Raw genomic sequence first — 25,869 nt, 5'->3', positions numbered from 1 at the left:
CTCTCTCTCCCTCTCTCTCCCCCTCCCTCCCCCCCCTCTCTCTTCCACACACACAGCACCCCATTCTCTTACATTCCCTACTGTTGCTTTAAATCGTGGCTGACTTTGTGTCAGCATCCCCAAGCCCTTACTTTATATGAATTTCTGAAGTTTTCCCAGTGAGCCAGTACATAGATTTGTTTCATTTGGGAATGTGCAGCAGAGGCCCTTTGAATAGACAGGAAAAACTGTGATCTGTGAGCAACAGATTGTGTTGATTTTGGTAGTGGGGTGTGTATGATGTCTGCTGGGGCACAAACCCTCCTTTCAACCTTTACATAGATTCCTGCATCAGCTCCTTGCCTCCTCCTTACCAGGCTGTGCCCATTAATGACCAGGCCGTATTCCCCGTTGGGCTGTTCCTCCGGCAAGACCTTGCAGTTGCCGGACTTCTTGACTTGGGTGTCCAGCTCATCGTCATCCATGACGGCCTCCTGCGTCATCATCTTCCTCGCTTTCCTAAGAGAAGATCCACAATAACAAGCACTGCAGAAGCCAACGGGGAGTTCCCCCAAAACAGTAATAAATTTAATAAATTAAGTAAGTGAATAATAACAAAAACATTAGCAATATGCAAACAACAAGCAAAGCAAGACTCCCACCCCCTAACTAGTAGACAAGCAGACCATCTCAGGCCCTCCCTGGGTGATGCCCCCAGCAGGACCTGAGCTTAGCAGTGCTCTGCCCACCTGCGGCTTCCAGCAGCTGGGAGTCAGGGGCATGCTGGGGGGAGAGAGGAACCCACGTGGCTAGTAGCCCCCGGCAGCCTTGGAGGAGGAGGGTGTGTGGGATGTGATACATAAGTAGCAGTGAAGTACAACATTCCTTGTTTTCCTAGAGTGGACATGCAGGGGGATGTTTGGTCCTGTCAGTAGAAAACTTTCTGTTTCCTCCTTGCTGAGACATACTTCCTTTGCATGACCTCACCTGTCCAGGTCGGCGTGACCTCACCTGTCCAGGTAACAAAAGGACAAGGCACGCAGCACTCTCTCTCTCTCTCTCTCTCTCTCTTGGACTTCCTCCGTTGTTGGAGCAGCATTTTAGCTAGAGATGCTTTGTTGTCTCTTAGCCAACAGAGGACACTGGGATTATCCCCATATGGGATAGATCCACATGTATATACTTTGTAACTAAGTCTGCCTTCAGGGATCCAACCATGAATTGAATGTAAGTAAACTTCTTTTATATACTTCACACAAGATTGTGGCGTGTTTGTTCTTTTAAGAGGGATATAAGGGAACTTACCAGGAATCTAATATTAAGAGGCTTAAACAAGCCTGCAACCAGCTACCCGCTGTGCGTTTAAAAGGGGAATGTGAAACTCTGCTAAGTAAAGGAACTTGCTAGTGCAAGTTAGGAAGGATATTAATAAACAACATATCCTCTCATAGCTGCCAAGTTTTCCCTTTTCTCGCGAGGAAGCCTATTCAGCATAAGGGAAAATCCCTTTAAAAAAGGGATAACTTGGCAGCTATGTATCCTCTCCTGCCTCCCTGAACATTCCCACAGGGCGGAGAAGGCCTTTACCTGAGTTCATCGCGCACTTCCTCAAAGGTGTCCCCTTGGATGAAGAAGATGTCCTTCATGTCGTCGTAGAGCATGTTGCAGGAGTAGCCGATGTTCACGGCCGTCTCTGAAGAAGGATCACAGAATGGCAGAGTGGTGGGAAGGGGGTCTTCTAGTCCAGACCCCTGCAAGGCAGGAATCCCCGGCAGGGCCCCACCCAACCTCCAAGGAATGAGGAGCCCACGGCAAGCGTTAGGGCCAGGAGGGATCCATCCCTGGCCCCTTGGGGGACAGACTCTCCCTCGCTCGTTCTCCCCTTTCATGGCAACACCTCGGCCTGAGATGGACCCTTCAGGCTGGGTCAGCTGACCTGACTGTGGGCCCCCTCCATCCCGGACAGCCAGGCAGAAGGCAAGAGCCCCTCCTGCGCCCTGACATTGGCATAGCGATTCCTGAAGCTTCTTGCTCATTCTCCTTCTCACCTCAGCTGGAGATGGCCCTGCTGGACTTCTTTTGGAAAACCCACCAAAAACACCGGAGATGCTTCAAACACGCATCTAAAATTCATGACTTCCCCCAAAGAAGCCTGGGAACTGTAGTTTGTAAGGGTGCTGTGAACTGTGGCTCTGGGAGGTAAGAACTACATTTCCCAGGATTCTCTGGGGGAGCTGATGGGCTTTAAATGTGTGTTGGCAATGCTTCGAATGGATTCTTTACTCTGCGGTTCATCTCATTTTTCTTGCCTGCGCTTAAAACCACATCTAGCCCCCCCCCACCAGTGCTCTCTCTCGTTCTCTTTTGCTCCTGTTGTCTTTGCTCTCCTCCCTCGTTACTCTGCTTCTCTCAGATCTTTTATGATCCTGATTTTCTCAGTGTCTTTTCCTTGGCACTCGCTGCCATTCCTAGGATTCGGCCCCTCCAAGCCCACCTCTCTTTCCCAGCTCCTCCCTTTTGCTGCGACAACTCCAGGGTGACTTAAGGCTGGTGGGAGCAAGGAGGCCAGCCTTGCCCCCTCTGAGATTCACCCCCCAGGTGTTTCTCCCCAAGGGGGCAGATCAAGGGAGTTTTGCCCCACTGCGCAGGGAGTAGGGGAGACCCACAGCCACCTCCATGAACTGAGAGTGCGCTGTGGTGTTCTTTCCGCCCTGTGATGCCACAAAGGATTCTGGGATGCACCCCAGAAGGGTGCAGAATCAATCGCCAGCTGTTTGAGGAGGGGGGCTGAAAGCAGGGTGCCATCTCCCCCTCTGGCAGTACCTTGCTTGTCTCCAGTGAGCACCCAGATTTTAATCTGCGCTTTCCCCAAGGTCTCAATGGTCTGTGGGACACCGTCTTGTAACTTGTCCTCAATGGCCGTGGCACCAAGTAACTGCAGAGAGAGGGTGGGGAGTCACAAAGGGGTGCTCTGAAAGGGGTGACCAATGGACACCCAATGAAGCTGGGGGCCCACCCCACCCAGAATTTCACTTCTCCTGCTGTTTTCCTCCAGGAAAACCCACCCTATAGCGGGTTGAATTGGAGCAAATGACTGCTGCGTTTTCTGTGGATTGACATTTGTTCCGATTCTACGCTAGAGAGCAGGTTTCCTGGGGAAAGTGGTGAGGCAAACAAAAAGCCACTCAGACTCCTGACATGGGACATGGAAGTACAGGTGAGCCCTTAGGTTGAAAGATTCAGGATGGATGGAAAAAAATCCTTCGTCATGCAGCACAGAGTTAAACTGTGGCTCAGATCCTGTTTGTAGTGTTATAGGAATTCTAAGGTCCTATATACAGTATATAAAATAAACGTACAAGGCAAACACATACATAAGTATATAAACCATGTGTCTGAAATAGTACAGAAGAACAATCCTGAAGCCATTTTGACTCTCCCAGTGACCTCAAATATTTCTCTGCAGTAAGGGAGGAAAATGGGGAAAGCCTTCCCATTGTGTTTTTGCTTACAAATCCTGCCTTAAGGGCATATTTGTGTATGAATAGTATTGACCATCTCCAAGGAATGGCCAGGCTACCCAGAAAAGGCAACCAGATAAGGCAGGGGTCCCCAGACTACGGCCCGCGGGCCAGATGTGGTCCAACTGGCCTCCCAATCCGGCCAGCGATGACCTCCGCCGCCTGCTGCCGCCGCGGCGGCACAGTTCCAGATCAGAAAAAATCGCCAAAAATCGTTTGTGCACATGTGTATGGGCCTCTCCCGACCCAGAAGAGGTCATTTCCGGTGCACTTCTGGGTTGGGGGAGGCCCATACGCATGCGCACAAACGATTTTCGGTGATTTTTACGACCTGGAAGTGCACCACCGCACCAGTAAGTGTGTGTGTGCATGCGCACAGGCGCGCACTCTCCTGCCCTCTGTCCCGCTGCGCGATTGGCGTGGTGGGCACCGGCCCAAAGCCAGGTAAGTCTGGGGACCCCTGAGATAAGGCCTTATCAGGTATCCTGGCAGACAGGAGAGAAGCAACACACTCCAATTTCTGCTGGGGACCACCTCTTTCTGTGATGTATGGATGATGTTTTTGGGTGGTGGTCTTGAGGACGCGGGTGGCACTGTGGGTTAAACCACAGAGCTTAGGGCTTGCCGATCAGAAGGTTGGTGGTTCGAATCCCCGCGACGGGGTGAGCTCCTGTTGCTCGGTCCCAGCTCCTGCCCACCTAGCAGTTCGAAGCACGTCAAAGTGCAAGTAGATAAATAGGGACCGCTCTGGCGAGAAGGTAAACGGCGTTTCCGTGTGTTGCTCTGGTTCACCAGAAGCGGCTTAGTCATGCTGGCCACATGACCTGGAAGCTGTATGCCGGCTCCCTCGGCCAATAACGCGAGATGAGCGCCACAAACCCAGAGTCAGTCACGACTGGACCTAATGGTCAAGGGTCCCTTTACCCTTTACCTTGAGCTACATGAGAGGCAATTTCAAAAGTATATATAAGAGCTTGCACACCAATGTTCTGGGTTCCTCCCCTCCCTCCTGCATGTGGTGAGTGGAGACCCTGTTGCAACAGTTTAATAAAGATCAGGCTTACTAGCTGATTTGCTTCTCAATTTTCTCTGATTGGCCTCTGTTATTTTCTCCTAGCGATAGAGAACTTACATAAGGACGCTATACAGGCTCTTGGGTACCCCATGATGGGAAAAGGAGCAGTTTTTTCTTTTAACAGTAGGTTTCCACAGGCAACTGCTCAGCCACAATGAGAAGAGGATGTCGAACTGGATGGGCCATTGGCCTAATCCAGGGGGCTTCGCTTATGTTCTTATGACCTCCCAGAAGACAATCTGGCCCAGGAGAGTCCTAGCTGGCTCCCTTCCGCCGGCCTCTGGGGCTCCAGGGAAGCGTCCCAGATGAAGGCGGCTCAGCAAGAGGCTTGCAAAATTTGCTCTCACGTAGACTCTTAAAACCCAGGAGCAGGAAGGAGCCATGCATCATTGCGAGTCCAGCCCCAGGTCTCAACAAAGAGCTTTTTAATGAGTGGGAAATCAGAAAGGGAAAAGAGATGCACACAATGAAAGAGAGGAGGGACGTCTCTCCACTGGGGCAGCATAGGAAAGGCAAAGCCACAAAGGCGCCAAATGCAAGGGGCTCTCCTTTCTTGTCCCTCGAACCCACTGGTTTGGGTCCTTCCCTCCAGAGCAGGAGAAACCACCCCTGCTTGTTACGTTATGGTTCACTGCCATTGTTATGTACTGAGCTGAATCCTAGAACAATAGGATTCAGAATCAGCGGGAGCTACCCAATCCAACTCCAGGTGGAAGTGAATCTGCAACCTGATTGGCCTGCTGGAGCAGCCAATCAGGCGGCTGGCAGAAGTGAATCTGCTACCTGATTGGCCTGTAGGAGCAGCCAATCAGGCTGCAGGCAGAAGTCAATCCACAATATAATTGGCCCACAGGTGTAGCCCTGAAGTAGCCAATCACGCAAGGCCCATTGTGTAAATAATGTATATAAGCAGATGGTTTTGGGAAAAGAGCCATTCGTCTTCTCTTCTTCTCCTTGATGAATATGAGCTGAATAAAGAGCATGAAATTCACTCTCGACTCCGAGTATATTTCAGCCATGATTCGTTTTTGGAATGGGTTGACTGTTTAGAAATACTCTAAATACAAGTAACAAGGGACCCAGGTGGCGCTGTGGTTAAACCACTGAGCCTAGGGCTTGCTGATCAGAAGGTCGGCGGTTCGAATCCCTGTGACGGGGTGAGCTCCCGTTGCTTGGTCCCAGCTCCTGCCAATCTAGCAGTTCGAAAGCACGTCAAAATGCAAGTAGATAAATAGGAACCGCTACAGCGGGAAGGTAAATGGCGTTTCCATGTGCTGCTCTGGTTTGCCAGAAACGGCTTTGTCATGCTGGCCACATGACCTGGAAGCTGTATGCCGGCTCCCTCGGCCAATAATGCGAGATGAGCGCGCAACCCCAGAGTCGGTCACGACTGGACCTAATGGTCAGGGGTCCCTTTACCTTTACCTTTAAATACAAGTAACAGCAGCATTCCAAGCTGCTTAAGTTGCATGGTTGATAGAATCACAGAATTGTAGAGCTGGAAGGGACCTCAGGGGTCATCTAGTCCAACCCCCTGCAAGGCAGCAATCTCAGCTAACCCTCACCCTGTCTGACCAACCCCTATTTGTTCCAGTTCGGTGTCTGAGCCTTGAGCGCCCGGCTTCCCTCCTGGGCACCCCCACCTACTATTAGGTCTTTCTCGATTTCTTCGTACAGCTCAGACAGCTTCTCCTCTCGGTCCTGCAGGGCTGTGCTGGCTTCGTGGTGACGCCTCTGCCAGTTGGCAAAGGACTTTCTCTCCAGGTCCTTGTAGGCCACGACCAGGGTCCGGAGACCTTCCCCAGCAAACTCCTAGAAGGACGCAAGCGAGCACAGGAGGGGTCAGAGGAAAGGAGCTCCAGAGAGACTCCTGTTCTCAAAGCACCCTCTTTGTGGGTCTCACGAAACCCCCAGGGGGTGGGCTGGGGTGAAGATGAAGCCGCGGGGGGGGGGGCATCGCTCTGGGGAGGCTCTGCATGCAAACTCTGCTGCCAGCTTACTTCCAGGTACTCGGTAGTCTCCTCCTTAAGAGGTGCACAGGAAGGGTGCAGGAGTTCGTACAGGATCGTGTCCGCCCCCTTGCAGTACAGGGTCACCCTGCCGTCGGGGCGCTGCACTGGAAAGAAGGGAAGAAGGGCAGAAAATGAGATGGTGCCCAGAATCGGTCCCCACCCTGGACAGACACATGACACACGGGCAGAGAGTCAGAGATGGCTGGGGTGTGTGTGTCCCCCTTCCTTCAAAGATCTAGTCTTCCTAGATGGGAGGGCCAGAGAGGATCAGCGGCATAACATCTGCTTGGCATGCAGAAGGGGAGGAGCCCTGCCTGAGGTCCTGGACGACTGCTGCCTGTCAAGATGTGCCAAGAGGCAGAAGCTTCCTAACTGTAGGGAATGGCATTTCTCTCTTTTCTGGGGTTTTCTCACGCAGTCCCTCAAAGGTCTCAGAAGTGGAGCTCTGGCAAGAGTCCAGCCCCCTAGAAGTTCCCTTTTCATAGCGAGCAGGTAGTGGAAATCGCTTTGCACCAATTCAGTAAAACTCCCATCGATAAAGTCTGCCCAGCTGGTGGAAACAACTCAGCAAGAGCCACTCAACCAGGACACCAAGAAGAGACCTGGGCATGTGCAGAGTATTTTCCAGAGAACCAATCACAGGCGAGGCACAGGGTTTGGGGGAGGGGAGGAAGGGGGCACACACCAATGACAGACATCCGCTTGCGCACATTGTTGAAATCCAGGATGGCAAGGAGCTTATAGACGATCGTCTTCCCCATTTCCACCACAGTGATGGTCTCTGGGGTCCGGGCGCGGAAGACGAAGCCAAAGTTTCGGGCGGCTGTCACCAGGGCTCCCTCGTCCGGAGACTGAGCCTGGTACACCAGCTCACCTGCCAGGGAGGGCAAGGGGGGGGGAGAGGGAGCGTCACTTCCAAGAGGGAGGCGGTAAAGTCCCAAGCACAGCAACCGATTTGGGAGTCTTGAGAGAACCCTTTAAGTTCCTAAAATGAAGCCTGGCCTGGACAAAGGGGAGCGGGGAGAGGTTTGCTCTCTCCTAACCGGGGCTGGATTTAGGTTTGAGGAGGCCCTAAGCTACTGAAGGTAATGGGGCCCTTTGTATGTCCAGCTGTCCATTGTCAACAACAAATTGTCGGGTTTGCTGAATCAGAACAAACAGTCATCAGCAGGCTGCCATTTGTTCCGATTTAGCGCTAAAGAGCAGGTTTTCCAGGGCAAAGGCAAAACCCACGCTTAGAAGGCGCAGGACAAGCAGAAGTGTGAGTGAGCCCATAGCTGACCCGTGGAACTCCCTCCCACAACAGGCAGGGATGGCCACCAACTTGGATGGCTTTAAAAGAGGGTTAGACAAATTCATGTTGGAGAAGAGGACAATTGGTGGCTACCAGCCAGGATGGCCATGCTTTCTGCCTCCGCAGTCGGGGGCAGCAAGGCTTCTTCTGAATCCCTGTTGCTGGAAACCACAGGAGGGGGAGAGTGCTTCTCTTGGGCTCGGATCCTGCTTGTGGGTTTCTGCTTGGCCCCTGTGAGAACAGGGCACAGAGTCTGACCCATAAGGTCTCTTTTTATGTTCTCATGAGACCTTCAGAGTCCAACTCACAAGAGCCCCCCAGCACAGCACCCCCAGACAAGGTCCCCTCCTCTCCCCAAAGGCCACACTGCTGCTCTGAGCCAGAGGTGCTGTCTCACCACAGAATCGCAGAATTGTCAAGCTGGAAGGGACCCCAAGGGTCATCTAGTCCAACCCCCTGCAAGGCAGGAGGCACAGCTACACCCCCCCTCACCTTGCTTCTTCTCTTCTGGCATCACCGTGTGGCAGAGAGAAAGAAGGCGGAAAAACTTGTGGGTGATGACATCTCCCGCCTTCACTTCTTCAACCAGGCTTTGGTCGTAGAAAGAGAACTTGGCGTCAGCGAGGGAGTTGTATGAGAAATCAACTTTTGGGGTACTCTGAAAGAGGAGGGGGGAGAGAAAGGTTGCTACCATGAGAACCTCTCTTGGCTCATCTGCCCACCTTCCTTCTGACTGAAGAAAGACCACGAACGGCCACACAGAGGCTCCTCATCCTTCCCAGGAAAGGAAGAAGGAAGAAGGAAATGTCCAGGAGGAAAGCTCAAGGCACAAGGGAAGAAGTCGAAATTCCTTTTGTCCACTTCAGCAGCCACACTGGGGCATGTCCTGGCTGAAATGGCCTGGCCCCTGACCCTCGGTAAGTGCCGGGCAGGGCTGGGACCACAATAATGCCCACTGGCCCTGCCTGCCACCCTTTGTCCCCCTCGCAGCCGCTGCTTACCTCCGAAATCTCCACCCGTTGTCCTTCCAAGTCATAGACATCCCCTGTGGGTGAGAAGCACAGAGCCCAGTTGAGATGACAACAAACACACACCTGGCTGTGAATTCCAGGCCTGGGCCAGTTTGTGGCAGCGAGACGACAGGGGCACCCGGGCACCTTTGGGACCCTGGCCAATGATCTACAACTGACACCAGGCCGGCAAGTAGCAGCTGGGTGAATTGAAAAACAGGTGCAGGCGGGGGGCTCCAGAAGGTCTAAATGGTTCCTGTATTGGCACTTTATTTATTTGTTGAATTTATTTATTTATTGAATTTATATACTGCCCTATACCCAGAGGTCTCAGGGCAGTTCACAGAAAAAGATGACAATATAAATAATCAGAATAAAAACAACAACCCAGTAACACCCCCACCCACCCCCAGAAAAGAGCCACATTTTAAAAGGGTATGGGATGTCAAACAGATCAACCAAAGGCCTGGTTAAAAAGGAACGTTTTTGTCTGGCGCCTAAAGCTGTTCAATGAAGGCGCCAGTCGAACTTCACTAGGGAGAGCATTCTATAGATTAGGAGCCACTGCAGAGAAGGCCCCGTTCTCGTGTTGCCACCCTCTGGACCACTTGAAAAGGCGGCACACAAAGGAGGGCCTCAGAAGATGATCTCAGGGTCCAGGTTTGTTCATATGGAAATAGGCGGTCCTAGAGGTATTGCGGTTCTGAGCCGTTTAAGGCTTTATAGGTCAAAATCAGCACTTTGAATTGGGCCACGGAACTAATCGGTAGCCAGTGCAGTTGGACCAGGATTGGTATAATATGGTCAAGCCGTCTTGCTCCGGTGAGACAACCTGGCCGCTGAATTCTACACCAGCTGAAGTATCCGAACTGTCTTTCCTTCCCCCAAGGCACCCATGCTGACTGGGACTAATGGATGAACAAAATCTCAGGGGGAGGGGGAGCAGGCTGGCAAAGGGCCCATATTCCAAAGGAGCAGAAAAGACTTTTAATGTATGTGACGACAGTCACACGGATGTTATTAGCCCCTGAGATGGAAAGAAGGCAAAGTCCCCAGCAGGGAAGAATGGCAAACTAAGCTGTTAGACTATGCTGAAATGGCAAAATTGACCAGAAAGCTCAGGAATCAAGAAGACCAAAGCTTTAATAAAGAATGAGAAAAAAGTACAAAATATCTGGGAGACCACTGTAAGCAGATGAAAACATTAGCAGGGTTGCAATAACACAGATACTATGGACAAAAGGGAGTGACATAAAATATGGATTCTGGAACAATATGCAATTGAAAAAGTTAATGGAAGGTTCAGAGATTGGGAGAACACCCTAAATAGGGAGATGTATTTTGTATTGTTACAATCTTACAGCTGTAAGATCGAATAAAAATTACTTCAAAAAGATAAAAGGATGCAGCGGCCCCCACCATAGATCTTCCCGTTGATGCAGCACTTGTTGAAGACCATGATGTTCTGGGTGAGGGTCCCCGTCTTGTCGGAGAAGATGTACTTGATCTGTCCCAGCTCCTCGTTGAGGGTGGTGGTCCGGGCCTGGGCAGGAGTGTCATTAACCGGGTAGTACATCTTGCGGTCCCAGTCGATGTAGAAGCTGTTGCCCAAGCGGATTATCTCTACGCTGAACGAGAGGAAGGAGGGAAGACAAAGGAATGGGCTGGAGCCCTTGGCAGGAAATGCTTCCTGGCCCTTTGGGTCCCTTTGCAAGCTACAAGAGGCCATTGCAGAAGCCACTTCCGGGGGGGGGGAGAGGAATTGGCAGGTGAGAGGCAGTGTGGCATAGTGGTTAGAACGCCATGCTAGGATTTGGGAGGCCAGCTTTCCAGGCACCACTTGACCATGCAGCTCCCTGGACAACCTTTGGCCAGTCGCCATCTCTCAGCCTACCTTGCACGGTTGCTGTGAGGGCCAAAGAGAGGAGAGAGAACTCTGCACACCCTCTTGAGCAACTTGGAAGGAGGAGGGTGGGCTAGAAATGGACTCCATAAACTGCAGCACAAGCACATGCTGGGAAGGCGGAACCGGCTGTGCGCTGTGCAGGTGTTCCCTTGAGGAAAAGGCATTCCCAGGTGGCTGGCCAGGGACCTCGGCTCCATCTCCCTCACCCCCCGACCTTCCCCTGACACATAAGTCGCAAGCATCCTCCCTGGGCCCCATGAAGTACAGTTGTACCTTGGTTCTCAAACGCCTTGGTACTCAAACAACTTGGAACCCAAACACTGCAAACTCGGAATTAAGTGTTCCGGTTTGCAAACCTTATTCGGAAGCCGAGCATGCTCCGTTTTGAATGTTACGCTAACGTCTATATTAAAAATATTAAAAAATGGTCAAGTAGCACCTTAGAGACCAACTAAGTTTGTTCTTGGTATGAGCTTTCGGGTGCATGCACACTTCTTCAGATATGCTAAGGTCTGTCTGTTTTTGCTATTTAATTTGCATTTTTGTTTTTGCAGCTTTTTTGTTTTGTTTTTATGTCTGTGTGGAACCCAGTTCAGCTGCTGATTAATTGATTGTGTGACTGCAGTACATTGTTTATTACTGTCATTTTATGGCTCAGTGGTCTCGTTAGTAAAATTCATGTTCAATTGCTGTTTTAGGGGTTGTTGTTTTTTAAAGTCTGGAATGGATTAATCCATTTTGCATGACTTTCTATGGGAAAGTGCGTCTCGGTTTTGGAATGGACTTCCAGGGCAAATTAAGTTTGAGAACCAAGGGAGCACTGTAAGCGCGATGTCACGTCCGCTGTGGAGAAGGAAGTGGCTGAGTCGGAGCCTGGGCATAGCGCCATCATTGCGGAGTCAAAGGAGAGAGTCACAGAGCTCCTTCGAAAAGCTCACCAGCCTTGCCAATGGGGTGGTTCCTCCTTCCCCCACCCCAAGGGTTGGGCTGCCAGAGCACACTGCCCTCCCTGGATGGGCAAGAGGAGGAAACACGCCAGAATGGGGGGCTGGCCCTCTTGGTGCCAAAAGTAGGGCTGGAGGAGCAGTGCCTGCTGGGACATCTCCCTCTCATTGCGGCTCACACTTTGACTGGCCTCTTCCTTAAACTAAAAAATCTCAAATGCGGCAACTTCCTCCAGTGGCGGAGGAAGGGGGCGGTGGGGGGGGGGTTGCTGAGCAGATCACTCGTTGTAGCTAGATACCTGATTGCAGTTCTATCCTACAAGAGGAAAAATGGGTTACTTTATGATTATTGATTTTTCACCCTAATGGTTGATTTATAGTGGTGGCCAGATGAACTAAGTGATATGGTGTTTTTTTTACCTTGTAATTGCAATTTTATAATATTTATAGGGATAGGGTTTTATGAATGGAATTGATTTTGTTTACTTTTGTTTTGTTTTGTTCTGTTGTACGATGTACATTGTTTTGTGTTGATATCTTGATATGGGCCTATGGCCGTAATAAAGTATTGATGTTGGGGGGGGGGGGGTCCACCCCGGGTATCACCACTGAGGGGGGTGACAAAATGCTGGGCAGCACTCACTGTGGGGCCTGCAGTGCACCCGAGCCATGCGTCTCTCCCCTGCTGCCTCTCCTCCAGCTGTGGGGTGGCTGAGTGGGAGGAGGCAGGCAGACCCCTTGGAGTCTGGGTAGAAGTAACTTCAGATACAATCTGAACACGTAGCATTGATTCACATACAGTGGTACCTCTGCTTTACCCAAGCTTCATGTGACGAGCTCTGCTAACCCGGAAGTAGGTGCTCCTGGTTGCAAATTTTGCCCCAGGATGCGAGTGGAAATCGCGCGCAGAGGCGTGCACAGAGTGGGAGGTGCCATTCATGAAAGTGCGCCTCAGGATAAGAACAGTTTCCGAACCGACCTCTGGAACGGATCCATTTCGTAACCAGAGGTCCCACTGTTAATGGCATTACGATATTGACTGTCTTGTTTCCCATTCCTTTCCTGGTGCTCCTGAGTGCGGCCGCACATCGAGTCCCCATCGCCACATCCACCCCTCACCAGGCCAGACCGCATGAGGGTAGAGGCGCAGGAGGACACGATGGCTTGTGACTCTTGAGCTCTCCATGTTTGGGGCTGGAATGCCAAAGCGTTTCACTGAAGGACAATAGGGAAGACACACACACCCCGGTGCAAAATGGGCCGTTTGGGGGCTGGCACAGGGCTTACCTGACATAGAGGGAGATGGGCACCACCGTGTTGAGGATGATGACGTAGGACCAGAACATGAGGAAGGCGGAATAGAAGGCTGAGTGGACGTCGTGCGGCCAGGGCAGGTAGACCTGGAAGGCAGAGCCCATCCTGTACTCCCAGAGGCTATTGCCAATGGCCAGCACAGAGCACATGGCGGCCAGAAGAACAAAGATCTGCAAGAGGGGAGGGCAGAAAAGAGAAGAACATCTCTAGCCCCCTGTACGGTATATATCCCACAGAGTTTATGGAAAAGAACATGGTCAAAAGATCAATACACTGGCAGATTGATTGAGCTTTGGTGTGTAAATAGGATAATTCTATAAAATAAAATTCATAGTAAGTCAAATAATATGGAGAAAGAAAAGTTTTTACCAAAAAATGAAAAGAGAACTGTGTTGAGGATGAAGGAAGGAAGTCAACTGGAAGGAAAGAAGAGCTGAAATATGGTATATACATTGTTTATTACATGTTCTGTATAAGTTTTTGTACTGATGTTGCTTGTTTTGCTTTTTTCCATTTCCCCCCTTTCTTTTCTTTTTTCTGTTCTTTACTATTTTTATGTTCAGTTGTATGAATGTGTATGTTTGTGCTAAAGGGGGAAAAATACAGTAGCTTTCTACATTAGTCATAGAATCATAGACTCGTAGAACTCTAGAGTTGGAAGGACCCCAAAGGTCATCCAGTCCAACTCCCACAAGCAAGGCAGGAATCTCAGCTCAATGGCCCTCCAACCTTGGCTTAAAAACCTCCAAGGAAGGAGAGTCCAAGGGAGTGTGCCGTGGTTTCAATTGTGGAGGCAGAGCAGAGCCATCCTGGCTAGGAGCCCTCAAGAGCCCTCCCCTCCCTGAGGAGCCATCAATTCTCATTCCTGGGCAAAGGATGGAAAACAAGCCCCAGGGGAGGTCCTGTAGATTCTTCGCTACTTCATCTGGTAGCGATTAGTCTGTTAAGATAGCTAATCCACGATACGGCATGTTGTACACTGAGAGAAAACCATATGAAAATGATGTACCGGTGGTATTTGACTCCTAGCAGGTTAGCAAAAGTGTATAGGACAGGAGCAAATATCCGCTGGAAATGCAAAGAAAAAGAAGATATCTTTCATCATATGTGGTGGCCGTGGAAGGTAATACGGTAAAAGCTTTCTGGGAGATGATATATAATGAAATGGGGGGGGGGGAAATGCTGAAAAGGACCTTTGTTAAAAAAAACAGAAGCATTTTTATTAGAAATCACGGGCACTGATATTCCAAAGGTGCAGAAAAGACTGTTTATGTATGGAACAACTGCTCCCCGGATGTTACTAGCCCAGAGATGGAAAGAAGGCAAGGTGCCAATCAAGCGTGTCGGGCGCCCTGGCGCCGTGGTGCGGAGATCGCTCTGGCGCCCCCGCTACGCCCCGTTTCTTGGCGCAGCTGGTGGGCGGGCGCAGGCCGGCGCCCTGACGCCCTGCACCACCCAGCCTACACCTAGAGCCGGCCCTGGTCCCAATCAGTGAAGAACGGGAAACCAGGCTGATGGACTCTGCCGAAATGGCAAAACCGACTGGAAAACTCAGAAACCAAGAAGACAAAAACTTTTTTAAAAAAAGGGGGGAAAATATCAGTTATTTAGGAGACCACTGAAAGCAGATGGAAGAAAACATTGGCAGGATTTTGATTTTACTTGTAGTCTAAAAAATGCCACGGACAATATGGATTGATATAAAAGATAGAGTATGGAAGAAGATGCAGTTGTAAATGTTTAAAATGGGACCCCAGGGAGCGGGGGGGGGGGGAGTCGTGAGACTCGGGGAATCTCTGTATATGGATTTATATCTGGATTCTTGTAACCTTGTATTTGTAAAATCAAATAAAAATGGTTTCTTTTTTTATTAAAAAAAAAGACAGCTAATCCATGAAATAATTCCCACCCCCCAAAGGTCAGTAAATCCCACCGATAAATTTCCAACCCCACTCCCTAAATCTGCCATCTACTGATGTGAGGAACTTTAGCTGCTCTCTGGTCCTTGCAAAGAAGGAGGAAAGAAATAATTTATTTCCAAATCTCTTACGAATAAAGTCCATGCATGCCCCTCCCCCTCCCCCTCCCTCCCTGCTTTTGTGAGGAAGCCCCTCAGCTGGAATGACAAGAGAGGCAGCGAAGCCGCCATTCGCACTCACCACCAGCACCAAGAAGTTCATCAGGCGATCGATGCTTGTCCTTTTGAATGTGGTTCTTCCACAGTTCTGCATCAACTTGGTGTCTGGCCCTGGCAGTTCAAACAAAAGTCGGATTTTTTGTTGCACAGTCGGATTTTAATTTCCTGGCAGGCACGGGACCCTGGCAAATGGCAACCATCCATGGATTTGAGGGAAGCCAAAGGCAGGCAGCATTTTGCCCAAAGGAGCAGCAGACACGCCTGGGAGAGTCGGCCCCCTTTCAGGATGCAGAAGGGGCAGAAAGACCCCAGGGCACAAAGCCACCCTGTGGGATCTGCTCTGGGCATCCTGGGCCCTTGTGGGAGATGCAGGTGCTTTGCAGAGTTGGAAGGGACCCTGGGGCTCATCTAGACCAGCCCCCGCAATGCAGGAATCTAGGGGAGGGAGTAGCTTGGCAGCCCCACAAGCAGGGCCGGATTTATGTATAAGCTAAACAAGCTCTAGCTTAGGGCCCCACTCTTTCGGGCCCCACCAAAAAAATTAAAGGAAAAAAACACCTGGATGTACATTTCCAAAATATAAGATAAAAAACAAATAAAATAAAACCTACATACAGCAACAGTGTTTTGTGTTGTGTATGGACCTATTAGGTCCATCAATGACCATGTAGCATATATTTAACACAAAAAAACAGAGACAATTTGTTGTTGACAAAGGACAGCTGGACATAGAAAGGGCCCCATTACCTTCAGTAGCTGAGGGACTCATCAAACCTCAATCCGGCCCTGCCCACAAGTAAGGCTCTTTTCTGTGCCCCCCACAAGCCTACAAGCCATGGGCAAAAGACCCCTTTCCAGAGCTAGAGACCACACACCCCCAATCCCTGTGAGAGGGGCTTTTACGTGGTTACACCAGAAAAGTCTGGTCTCTTCCTCCTGCTTCTCTCGCCCACTTGTTCTTACCAACACACACAATGTAACCGGCTGCACATAAATAATACTCTTCAATGTATATTTCACAATATCAAAGGTTTTCTCATACAAAATGTAAAGATCGACAAAGTCAATGAAAGTCCCAATAAACCAGTTCATTCATAAAGTCCCAAATTAGAGCTGTTTCTAATCCACATATGCCTCTGTGTATTCAAAAGGCCCAGAGAATCCAAATGGGAGCTTGATGCAGTTCCACGACAAAGATTTTTGGAATAATCATCCTGTTTCGCCCACCTGGAAATCCTGGGAATGAACTGGTTTATTGGGACTTTCATTGACTTTGTGTCGATCTTTACATTTTGTATGAGAAAACCTTTGATATTGTGAAATATAAATTGAAGAGTATTTTTTATATGTGCAGCCGCTTACGTTGTGTGTGTTTGTGGATGCATTTCACGTAACCAAGTTTGGTTCCCCTGCTCTTACCTGCGAAGATGACCAGTCCGAAGCACCAGTCTGTGTTGCGAATGGTGCAGCCCCTTAGCAGCATCTTCTCGTTGTCCAGGGCGTACTTCTCCCCCTTGAAGAGGAGGGTCCCCAGAAACTTGTCCAGCTTGTTGTTTGGCGCTTCACACTTGATCTCGCCTGCAGGCAAAGAACAGGCGCTCTGAGTCGGCCCCCCCTTCCGCCGCTGGCCAGAGTCCCAGGCTGAGCCTGGAGATCCGGGTCGACATCAGATCTGCTGCCCTTTCTGTTGGGATGGAGGCAAACAAAGGAGCAGAGAGGAGCTCCCAGCAGGGGGCAGGAGGGCCTCCCCCTTTTCGCTCCCAGCCACCCTGCAGGGCTGAGGGTCAGTCCCAGGCAATGAGCTTCATAGCCAGGCACAGATTTGAACTCGGGCCTTGGTGGTCCACCTCCAGCACTCTCTCGGATGCGTTTCCTCTTCTCCCCATTAGGAACGGAAGCTGCCCAGAAGGCGCTCAGGTGAGCTCAGACACTCTTTGCCCTCTCATAGCAAATAGCTGTGATTCCTGCAGAGGGTTGGGCTAGATGACCTTCGGGGGTCTCTTCCAACACTAGGATTCTATACAGCTCTGCCTGCTCACAGGATCAACATCAGGAGAGCAAAGGCTCTGAGGCCCAGGACCACCCCACACTCCACCGAGGGACAAGGGCGTGTATGTCCTTAGCCACATGCCAGAAGGGGGCTCTGTAAGAGTCCTCTCCAAACAGCAGCCCGGGGTGTGTGTGTGTGTGTGTGTATGTGTGTGTGTGAGCATGGCAATATCCAAACACAGTGGTGTTTCTGCACCCCAGGCCTCACATCTTGGTAGCTCCCCACCTTTTCTGCAGCCCCTGTTTGGTGCATGGCCAGCACAACATTCGCTCTGTCTAAGGGGTGTGCAGGGCAGGGGGCTGGGTTGGAGACCCTCCTGGGAGGCAGCAGCAGAGCCTTTCTCCATCTCCAAGGAAATGGAGCCCCGCGCCTGCCGTCTCTTCAACCCGGCCAGCCCTGCCTGCCCCTCCTCTTGCACAGCTGACATACCCACCCTCCGAGGAACGCCGGACGGACGGACGGGTGCAAGCGAGGCCAGAGGGCAGAGTGGGACTAGGACCCAGAGGGGTGAAGTGAAGCAGGAAAGGACTCGGAAGAGAAGCAAAGGGGACAAAGATCTGCAAAGAGAAAGGGGTGGGGGTGGGGAAAAGAAACAGACAGAAAGCAGCGCAGGGTCTTCTCCACCCCCACCCCCACCCTGCGGACAAGCCAAGGCACCCATGCCAACACATGACAAGGTGCCACGCAGCGCAAGACATCTCTGTGGGGAGATAAGAAATTCTAGGCAGACTTCTGGCCCCCACATGCCTGGCACGCAAAGTGCTCCACCATCCTAGGACCCTGCGTCCCATCAGCCCCAGCCAGCAGGACTAATGGTTAGGGCTGAATGGAGTGGATTCAGTTCCATCTGGAGGGGCACAGGCTCCCAAACCTACTGGCTTCAGACAACCTACAGAATGGTTCACATTTTCTGGTTCACTGCTGAGATCACTCAAGTGTCCAGGACTAAAATGGCCAAAGGGCTAATTTGGACTTTCTGGTACAGGATTCCTGCACAACAGCTTCAGACAACACAAGGCAGATGGTTTAAGGAAGCTGAATGGCAGGTTGCTATCAGCGCAGAGGGGTGGACTCAATGTGGAGGGTGCCTCCTTTTAAATCGGCCTCGGCAAAAGAGGTGACACTTAAAATAGGGCAAAAATAGCACCTTGCACGCCTATATGGTAGCCCATTATAGCTCCTCCTGCGCACCAAACGGCTGGAGGGGGTGCAGAATGCTGTGGGGTGGCATGTGGGAAAGTGGCTCGGTTCTGTGAGGAAGAATTTATCCAATTTAAAAAGCAACTGCTGGGCAAAATGTCCGGAGCTGGCTCTCCTTCATCTTTTCATGGGAGAGAAAATTAACTTGCAGCTCAAAACTCTAGTAAGTTCTCTTTCTGCTTGTAGCCAGGCTGATAATGACAAGACACTAGAAGAACTTAGGGCTCATTCACACTCCTGCACACCAGGAAAACCTGTGTTTCAGCGCTGAATTGGAACAAACAGCAACTGGGTTTTCTCCAGATTGGCATTTGCTCCAGTTTAAAGAGCAGGTTTTCTGGGGGGACAAAGGCAAAAGAGCTCAGACCTGTGAATCGAAGGCACAGAGCAGGAGGACAATTGCCTGGATCTGTGCTTTCTAGCAATGAAGAGGCGGAAGTCTGGACGAGCCCCAAAAGGAGCTTCTCTGATAATTGGAACAATAAAATATGTCAAAGAGCACTTACGGAAGAATTAAAAAATAAAATAAAATTGGCACAAGGCTTGAAGCCCAAAGACTCCTTTGTAACTGATTGGCACAGCTTGGTTATGAGCATGGCTAAAATGGAGGCAGAGGAGTCTGCTCACACTATAAAACTTTCTGCTTTAGGGAGCTGGGTATGTTTAGCCTGGAGAAGAGAAGGTTAAGGGGTGATATGATAGCCATGTTCAAATATATAAAAGGATGTCATATAGAGGAGGGAGAAAGATTGTTTTCTGCTGCTCCAGAGAAGCAGACACGGAGCAATGGATTCAAACTACAAGAAAGAAGATTCCACCTAAACATTAGGAAGAACTTCCTGACAGTAAGAGCTGTTCGGCAGTGGAATTTGCTGCCAAGGAGTGTGGTGGAGTCTCCTTCTTTGGAGGTCTTTAAGCGGAGGCTTGATAACTATCTGTCAAGACTGCTTTGATGGTGTTTCCTGCTTGGCAGGGGGTTGGACTGGATGGCTCTTGTGGTCTCTTCCAACTCTAGGATTCTATGAAACTGTTCATTGCCTTCTCTATAGATAGAAGTCTGGGATAATAGCTTATTATGTTTCTGGGATGTTATTTTGTACACATTGTCCAAGTACCAGCTTCTGGGGTCGGGTGGGATATGTCATTATTTATCTGTATGATGTTATGTGCTGAAATAATTTTTTAAAAAATATATATTGAAAAATGGTTTGTGGGCTGATCTGACCTTCTGGCACAACCCCTATAAGCTTCAGGCAATGCAGTGCTGGAGAGTGCCCCCCCCCAAGGGCAGAAAGGGATCCGTGTTTCTCTGCCTCCAAGCATTCCCTGCCGAGAAGGAAGAGCTGCCTCCACCCCAGAATATTGCTTCCTCTCCACTTCCAAAGCGATTAAAATGGATGCAAAGGGTCGGCCACCCCACCCCATCCTGGCCTCACCCCCGTTGTTTATTCCCAGACTCCAGAGAAAATGTGGCCTCTGAAAATTGCTTGCATAATTGTGGCAGTGAGAGATTTTACTTTCTTGGTCTCCTTGATCACTGCAGATGGTGACAGCAGTCACAAAATTAAAAGACGCCTGCTTCTTGGGAGAAAAGCAATGACAAACCTAAACAGCATCTTAAAAAGCAGAGACATCACCTTGCTGACAAAGGTCCGTATAGTTAAAGCTATGGTTTTCCCAGTAGTGATGTATGGAAGTGAGAGCTGGACCATGAAGAAGGCTGATCGCCAAAGAATTGATGCTTTTGAATTATGGTGCTGGAGGAGACTCTTGAGAGTCCCATGGACTGCTAGAAGATCAAATCTATCCATTCTGAAGGAAATCAGTCCTGAGTGCTCACGGGAAGGACAGATTGTGAAGCTGAGGCTCCAATACTTTGGCCACATCATGAGAAGAGAAGACTCCCTGGAAAAGACCCTGATGTTGGGAAAGATTGAGGGCGCTAGGAGAAGGGGACGACAGAGGACAAGATGGTTGGACAGTGTTCTCGAAGCTACCAACATGAGTTTGACCAAACTGCGGGAGGCGGTGCAAGACAGGAGTGCCTGGCGTGCTCTGGTCCATGGGGTCACGAAGAGTCGGACATGACTAAACGACTAAACAACAACAACAATAATGTTTAAGCCTTGGACAGGGAAGGGAGGGGTCAAGCCAGCAGTCCAGGAATTTTTTTTGGGGGGGGGGCTATGGGCACTGACCCAGAGGACCATCATGTCCAAGGGATTTTGATGTGGTTAAAATGCCGCTGTGCCACACGGCACCACAGCTGTGAGGATTTTAATTGCGAAATATTGGAAAAAAGAAGAATTGCCCTCTCTACAGGAATGGCAAATGAAAATGTTGGACTTTATGGAACTGGCAGAACTGACAGGAAGACTCCGAGATCAAGCGGATGAGAGAATGGAGGAAGATTGGAAAAAATTCAAAATATATTTAGGGAATTACTTTTGAGAATTGAAAGTCTGAATATCTAGGGAAACACTGAAGTTAAGGCATTGGGGGGGGGGAGAGAAGATTATAAAGCAGGAAATTGAGTTATAAATAAAAGACTGAGATTAAGATGAATTAAGAAAAATATGTGATGATGAAAATTAAAAGTAATGAACTAGAAACTGTTACAGATGAATTTAAAATGAAAATCAGATAGAGGGGACTTGGGGAAGCAAAAGGGACAATGATTTAAAAAGATGATATAAGATGATGTGTGTGTTTATTGTTTTTATTGTTGTGTTTTTTTGGTTTTTTGATGTTTTGTTGTGTTAATTTGTTATGTTTTCTAAATGCTATATAAAATTTAATAAAAAATATTTTAAAAAATAAAAATAAAATAAAATTAAAAAACCGAACTACTACTAAACAAAGACTTTGAAATATCCCTGGGAACCTCCAGGGCCCAGAAGATGGAGGGATCTGCACCAGGAATTGATCTTTTTTCTGGCGTGTGAACATGCAAACTGCCTTAGGCCAAACAAGGCCACCTGTCCCCCTTGCCCAGCGCTGCACCTTCTCCTGTCCAGATCCCAGCACAGTTCCTGCCAAGGACTGAATCCTGAATCGGGGACCTTGCACAGGGCAGTTGCCTTGCACTGGGATGAGCCCCCCCCCACAACATGGGCCTCCCTGCCCCATCCTAACTCCTTTTTGCTCAGCAGAACAAGTCTGGGCTGCAAGAGTTGCTTTCCCCTTCCTCATCTTTAGGCTCTGAGATCCACAGGACAGCAAAGCTCCCCAAAATCTGAGCTGGCCCAAAATGGGACTCAACTCGACTTCCAGTCCACCTCCAGCGCTGTGCGGCACGTTCTCCTCGAGTTCCGAGGGAACGGGCTCAGAGAGGGGGAGGGGAGAGTCGCGAGGGCACCGCGACCCCCCAAAAGAGCTTCAGACTGGGCTGTCTGAAGACGAAGCTACTCGGCAGAGCCCAAAAAGCGATCCCTTTACTCCCCGGGAGCCCTGTCGGGAGCTCCGGAGCGAGTCGGGGTTGCGGGCCATCGAGCGCCATTTTTACCCTCTCGGAGTGAAGCCCTGAGCCGCGAGCGGAGAGCGGTGGATACCCCCTAAAGAAAAGAAAAAATTAAAGATCGGACTTGTGAGTTAAATTCTATTGGATAAACAATTGGAGAAGATTTGGTCCGGGGAAGGGAATCTAAAAGGGAAACGGAGGTCGTCGTCCCCCTTATCGAGACAAGAGAGCAGGCACCAGACCCGCAGCTGCTACGCTGGAACGGACTGGAAAACCCGCTAAAAAATTTAAGTTGGACCCCTTCCCGGTGGTGCAGAGCCAAGGGAAGGAGAGTGGTTTTTGTTTTGGATCTCTGCAAAACTTTTTGAAGTCTTGGAACAAGCCCTTCTAAACCGGGGGGGCGAGACCCTGGAAACAAAGACCAGCCGCCATCGTGATTTCACCGGTAAGGAATTTTGTATTAAAAAGAACTCTTAATTTGTTAAATTGGCCACGGAATTAATAGAACTTCGTGAGGAGAGTGAATTAAATAGAGGACAGTAAAGTTGGATTTTACAATTAATTTTATAAGCAAATAAAGGATAAGAATTTGATAAAAGGATCGAAGCAAATCTGGGAAAGAACTGTGCACCATTTTCAGAAAAATAGAAAGCGCCCGCCATTGTAATATGAGAATACAATAGACTTGGATAGACAAAACAATGAGTCTCCAGCTCGATAAAGATAGAATGCAACTTTTGCTACATCTAGTGTATGAACTAAGAGAGGACGTGTATGAATACACGAAACTGACACAAAATCTCAAAGAGGAGATACAATTGCTTTCCCCAAAGGATACCATAGACTTACAGGAAGAGAACAAAGAAGAGTCGACAATGGAGGAACCCGAGCAACCTGTGAGAGAGGTTGCAAAGGACACGGATTTTACTCAGACGGCATTAGCCCAAGAGACCCAGAATGCTGGACTCTCAGTGAGAGAGGGAGCCCAGAATCCGGGCTTGGACAACCAGAAAAAGCTTGCAAACTTGATCAAGTGGAGGCTTTGGGGGGGGGGGGTAAAGAGATGACAGTGGGGAAAGAGAACTGGAGTAAGAGATTGAATCGACATAAGGAGGAACGGAGAGAGGGAGGGGGCATGGAGTGGGTAAGAGATGGAGTGGGGTGAAAATAAAATGATGAATTTTCAATAGGGGATGGATCAAATGGTTTGAAACTGGATTGTTATAAGGAAATGGTCGAGGTTCGCTGGGAATTGCCTATCAAGGGAAGAAGGGGGAGGTTAATAAAACAATTGAGATTTTTTTCCTCTCTTTTGAAGTAATTAATGGGGAATATTTTTTAGCGAACATATAGGCTATGGGGTTTAGTTTAGATATCTGATTATGTATTTTTGAGGGAATTTTGATACAATGTGAATACCAATAAGTATGCAACAATTTAGATAATGGATATAAGAATAATTTGAAAATAAGGAAACTGTCAAAGTGGGGTTTAAAATGGACTCGGTAAGGAAGGAACGGGGAGGTCGCAAATATGTGAAGTAATAATAGATGTGATTATAAAAAATTTTTTTTTCTTCTTCTTCTTTTTCTATTTTTCTTTTTTCTTTTTTCTCCATTTTCCCTTTTTTTATCTTTTTTTCTTTTTTGGTTGGGTATTTTTTGGCATTGTATTTAGGATATTGTATGTTATGATGATATGGAAAATGTTTTAAGTTGAAAATTCTTAATAAAAATTATTTAAAACAAAAACAAAATGGGACTCAACTCAAAGCATGGCCTGGCTTCTCAGAAAGTTCACCTGCCATGTCTCTGCAAAAACCCCGCTTATTGATCAATGTGCGGAGAGATCATTCCACTCGGCAAGTAGAAATGTTTGTGCGGACAGAATGGGGGCTGGACTAGATGCCCCTTTGGTCCCCTTCAAACTCTACAATCCAATGATTCGAGGAAAGTCAAAAGGGGAGTCAGCCAGGGCTGAGCAGGTGAAGTGAGAGCCGAGGAGGAGGAGGAGGAGGAGGAGGAGGAGGAGGAGGACCCACCAGCCATGAAGACCAAAAGCACTTGAACCCGGCTGTTCTCAGGATCATGAGGACATCTAGAGACCCCAGGGGGGGCTGTGAGGTGGGGGGGCTCACCCCCCTGTAGCGCACACAGGAGCCAAACCAATGGATTCAAAGGACGAGAAGAAGGGAGATTCTGACTCAACATCAGGAAGAACTTTCTGAGGCTAAGAGCTGTCCAGGAGTGCAAGACTCCCTTGGGAGGAGGTGGAATCTCCTTCCTTGGAGGTTTCTCAGCAGTGGTTGGAAGACCACCTGTCCTGGGTGCTTTAGCTGAGATTTCTGTATCACAGAGGGATGGAGGAAGCGACCATCACCTCTGAAGGTGGAGGGCTCTTTTCCATTTTGCTCCTGCAGGAGGCAGGCAGGGGGAGCTACCAAGCTAGATGGCTTTGAAAGAGGATTAGGCAAATGCATGGAGGAAGAGAGGGCTATCAAGACACAGACACAATGGCTCTACTCTGTCTCAAAAGCAATACTTTTGAATGCTGGAAACCCAGGAGGGGAGAGTTGCTCTTGGGTTCGGATCCTGCTTGCAGGTTTCCCAGAAGAGGCACCTGGTCGGCCAAGGTGAGAACAGGAGGCTGGACTGGATGGGCCGCTGGTCTGATCCAGCAGATGCACTTCTTAGGTTCCTTGGAGGTTTTTAGGCCGAGGTTGGAGGGCCACCTGCCAGAGACTCTTCAACGGCAATTCCTGCATTATAGGGGGTCGAACTAGATGGCCCCTGGGGTCCCTTCCAATTCTAGATGGATTCCCACTTCAACCGTGGGTTTAAGGTTGATTTTATTCCCCTTCTTATTCCTGATGTAGGTAGACTCAAATCATAGAATTGTAGAGATGGAAAGGGTCCTGAAGGTCATCTAGCCCAACCCCCAGCAATGCAGGAATTCCCTGGTGGGGAGGTTTGCCTCTGGTGCCAAAACATCTTGAGCCGGCCCTGACCCTGTGGGCATCAAAGAGGAGCAGGGCCACTCCCTGTTGGCTGGAGTGTCCAGAGCCCCTCTCACCTGCAGCTCAGCTCCTGCCCCTCCCAGGGCTCCCCAGCCCCCCTGCTTGTGGGGCTGCCAAGCTCCTCCCTTGTGCACTCACCATCGAAGCTGCTCAGGGCCTGCAGGTCCTCTCCCAGCTCAGCCGTGACCGTCAAGGCTTGCTTCACTTTCAGGTTGGTTTCCCTGCAATGACAAATGGCATCAGATGCAAAACACCAGGCCCAGCTTCTCCTTCCTTCCCACGCTAGAGTTCCCTTTTCTCCCTTATTTTATTGAAAGTTCAGAAAGTGCGTAATTATATTGCACTAAACATGGTGAGACGTAAATAAAAGAGAGAGAAAGAGAAAGAGAACCCGTGGAGAAGGGAAAACAAAGGGGGAGGGGGGCACCCAAAACTCTCTCCTTTTTACAAGGTTGTTATTTGTACTTCCCCAGATCTTAACCTATTACAGTATTTGTAAGAATGGATTCCAAGTCCCATTAAATTTGTCCATGGCAAGTCTGCGTTTATGTGCAAGTTGTTCATATGTTGCGATAAGTTGTTCATATGTTGTATAAGTCTTCAATCCAATCATAGAAGGGAGACACATTTTTATTTTTCCAATTCATCAGCATCAGTCTGGAGCTCCTGCAGCTGACTGGTGGGTCGTGCCCCCCACCCCCCACCTTGGCCACATCCTGCTCCTTGCAACAAGGGTCTCCAGCACAATCCTGCTTTGCCACAATGGCTGCTGACTGCCAGCCATCATCCAGACAACCTTTTTATAGAGCATTCATCCTGGTTTTTTTGCACAAAGTTTGGACAGAAGTTAGTATCCCGTCCTTACTGATTGTTCATCCCATACTTTTCTTTTTTTTAAAGTTTTTATTTATACTTTTCAAGTTTATACATTTCATTAGTTTTATAATTGAT

The 25,869-nt window shown here is 49.3% G+C and overlaps 1 protein-coding gene across 12 annotated transcripts in view; it reads right to left on the bottom strand.

Moving 5' to 3' along the window:
* Positions 1–25,869, bottom strand: part of LOC118077095 (phospholipid-transporting ATPase ID) — a 76,032-nt gene that overhangs the window by 11,379 nt on the left and 38,784 nt on the right. For 10 of the 12 annotated variants that reach the window (XM_035100440.2, XM_035100444.2, XM_035100445.2 and 7 more), the window contains 13 exons: positions 25,057–25,139; positions 16,612–16,770; positions 15,215–15,303; positions 13,029–13,225; positions 10,311–10,519; positions 8,883–8,926; positions 8,374–8,539; positions 7,273–7,461; positions 6,576–6,691; positions 6,223–6,387; positions 2,803–2,914; positions 1,567–1,672; positions 354–498 (listed from right to left, as the gene is read on the bottom strand). In XM_035100440.2, the coding sequence (XP_034956331.1) occupies positions 354–498; positions 1,567–1,672; positions 2,803–2,914; positions 6,223–6,387; positions 6,576–6,691; positions 7,273–7,461; positions 8,374–8,539; positions 8,883–8,926; positions 10,311–10,519; positions 13,029–13,225; positions 15,215–15,303; positions 16,612–16,770; positions 25,057–25,139 (1,780 nt within the window). Of the gene's footprint in view, positions 1–353; positions 499–1,566; positions 1,673–2,802; positions 2,915–6,222; positions 6,388–6,575; positions 6,692–7,272; positions 7,462–8,373; positions 8,540–8,882; positions 8,927–10,310; positions 10,520–13,028; positions 13,226–15,214; positions 15,304–16,611; positions 16,771–17,675; positions 17,800–25,056; positions 25,140–25,869 lie in introns of those variants that run through there. The other 2 variants (XM_035100447.2, XM_060280422.1) reach the window with 2 other exon arrangements.

Source organism: Zootoca vivipara, chromosome 11 (genome assembly GCF_963506605.1).
Source record: "Zootoca vivipara chromosome 11, rZooViv1.1, whole genome shotgun sequence".
In the NCBI taxonomy this organism is placed as follows: Eukaryota; Metazoa; Chordata; class Lepidosauria; order Squamata; family Lacertidae; genus Zootoca; species Zootoca vivipara.
Note: the sequence above shows the minus strand (reverse complement) of the source record. Positions and strands in the feature narration are given on the sequence as shown.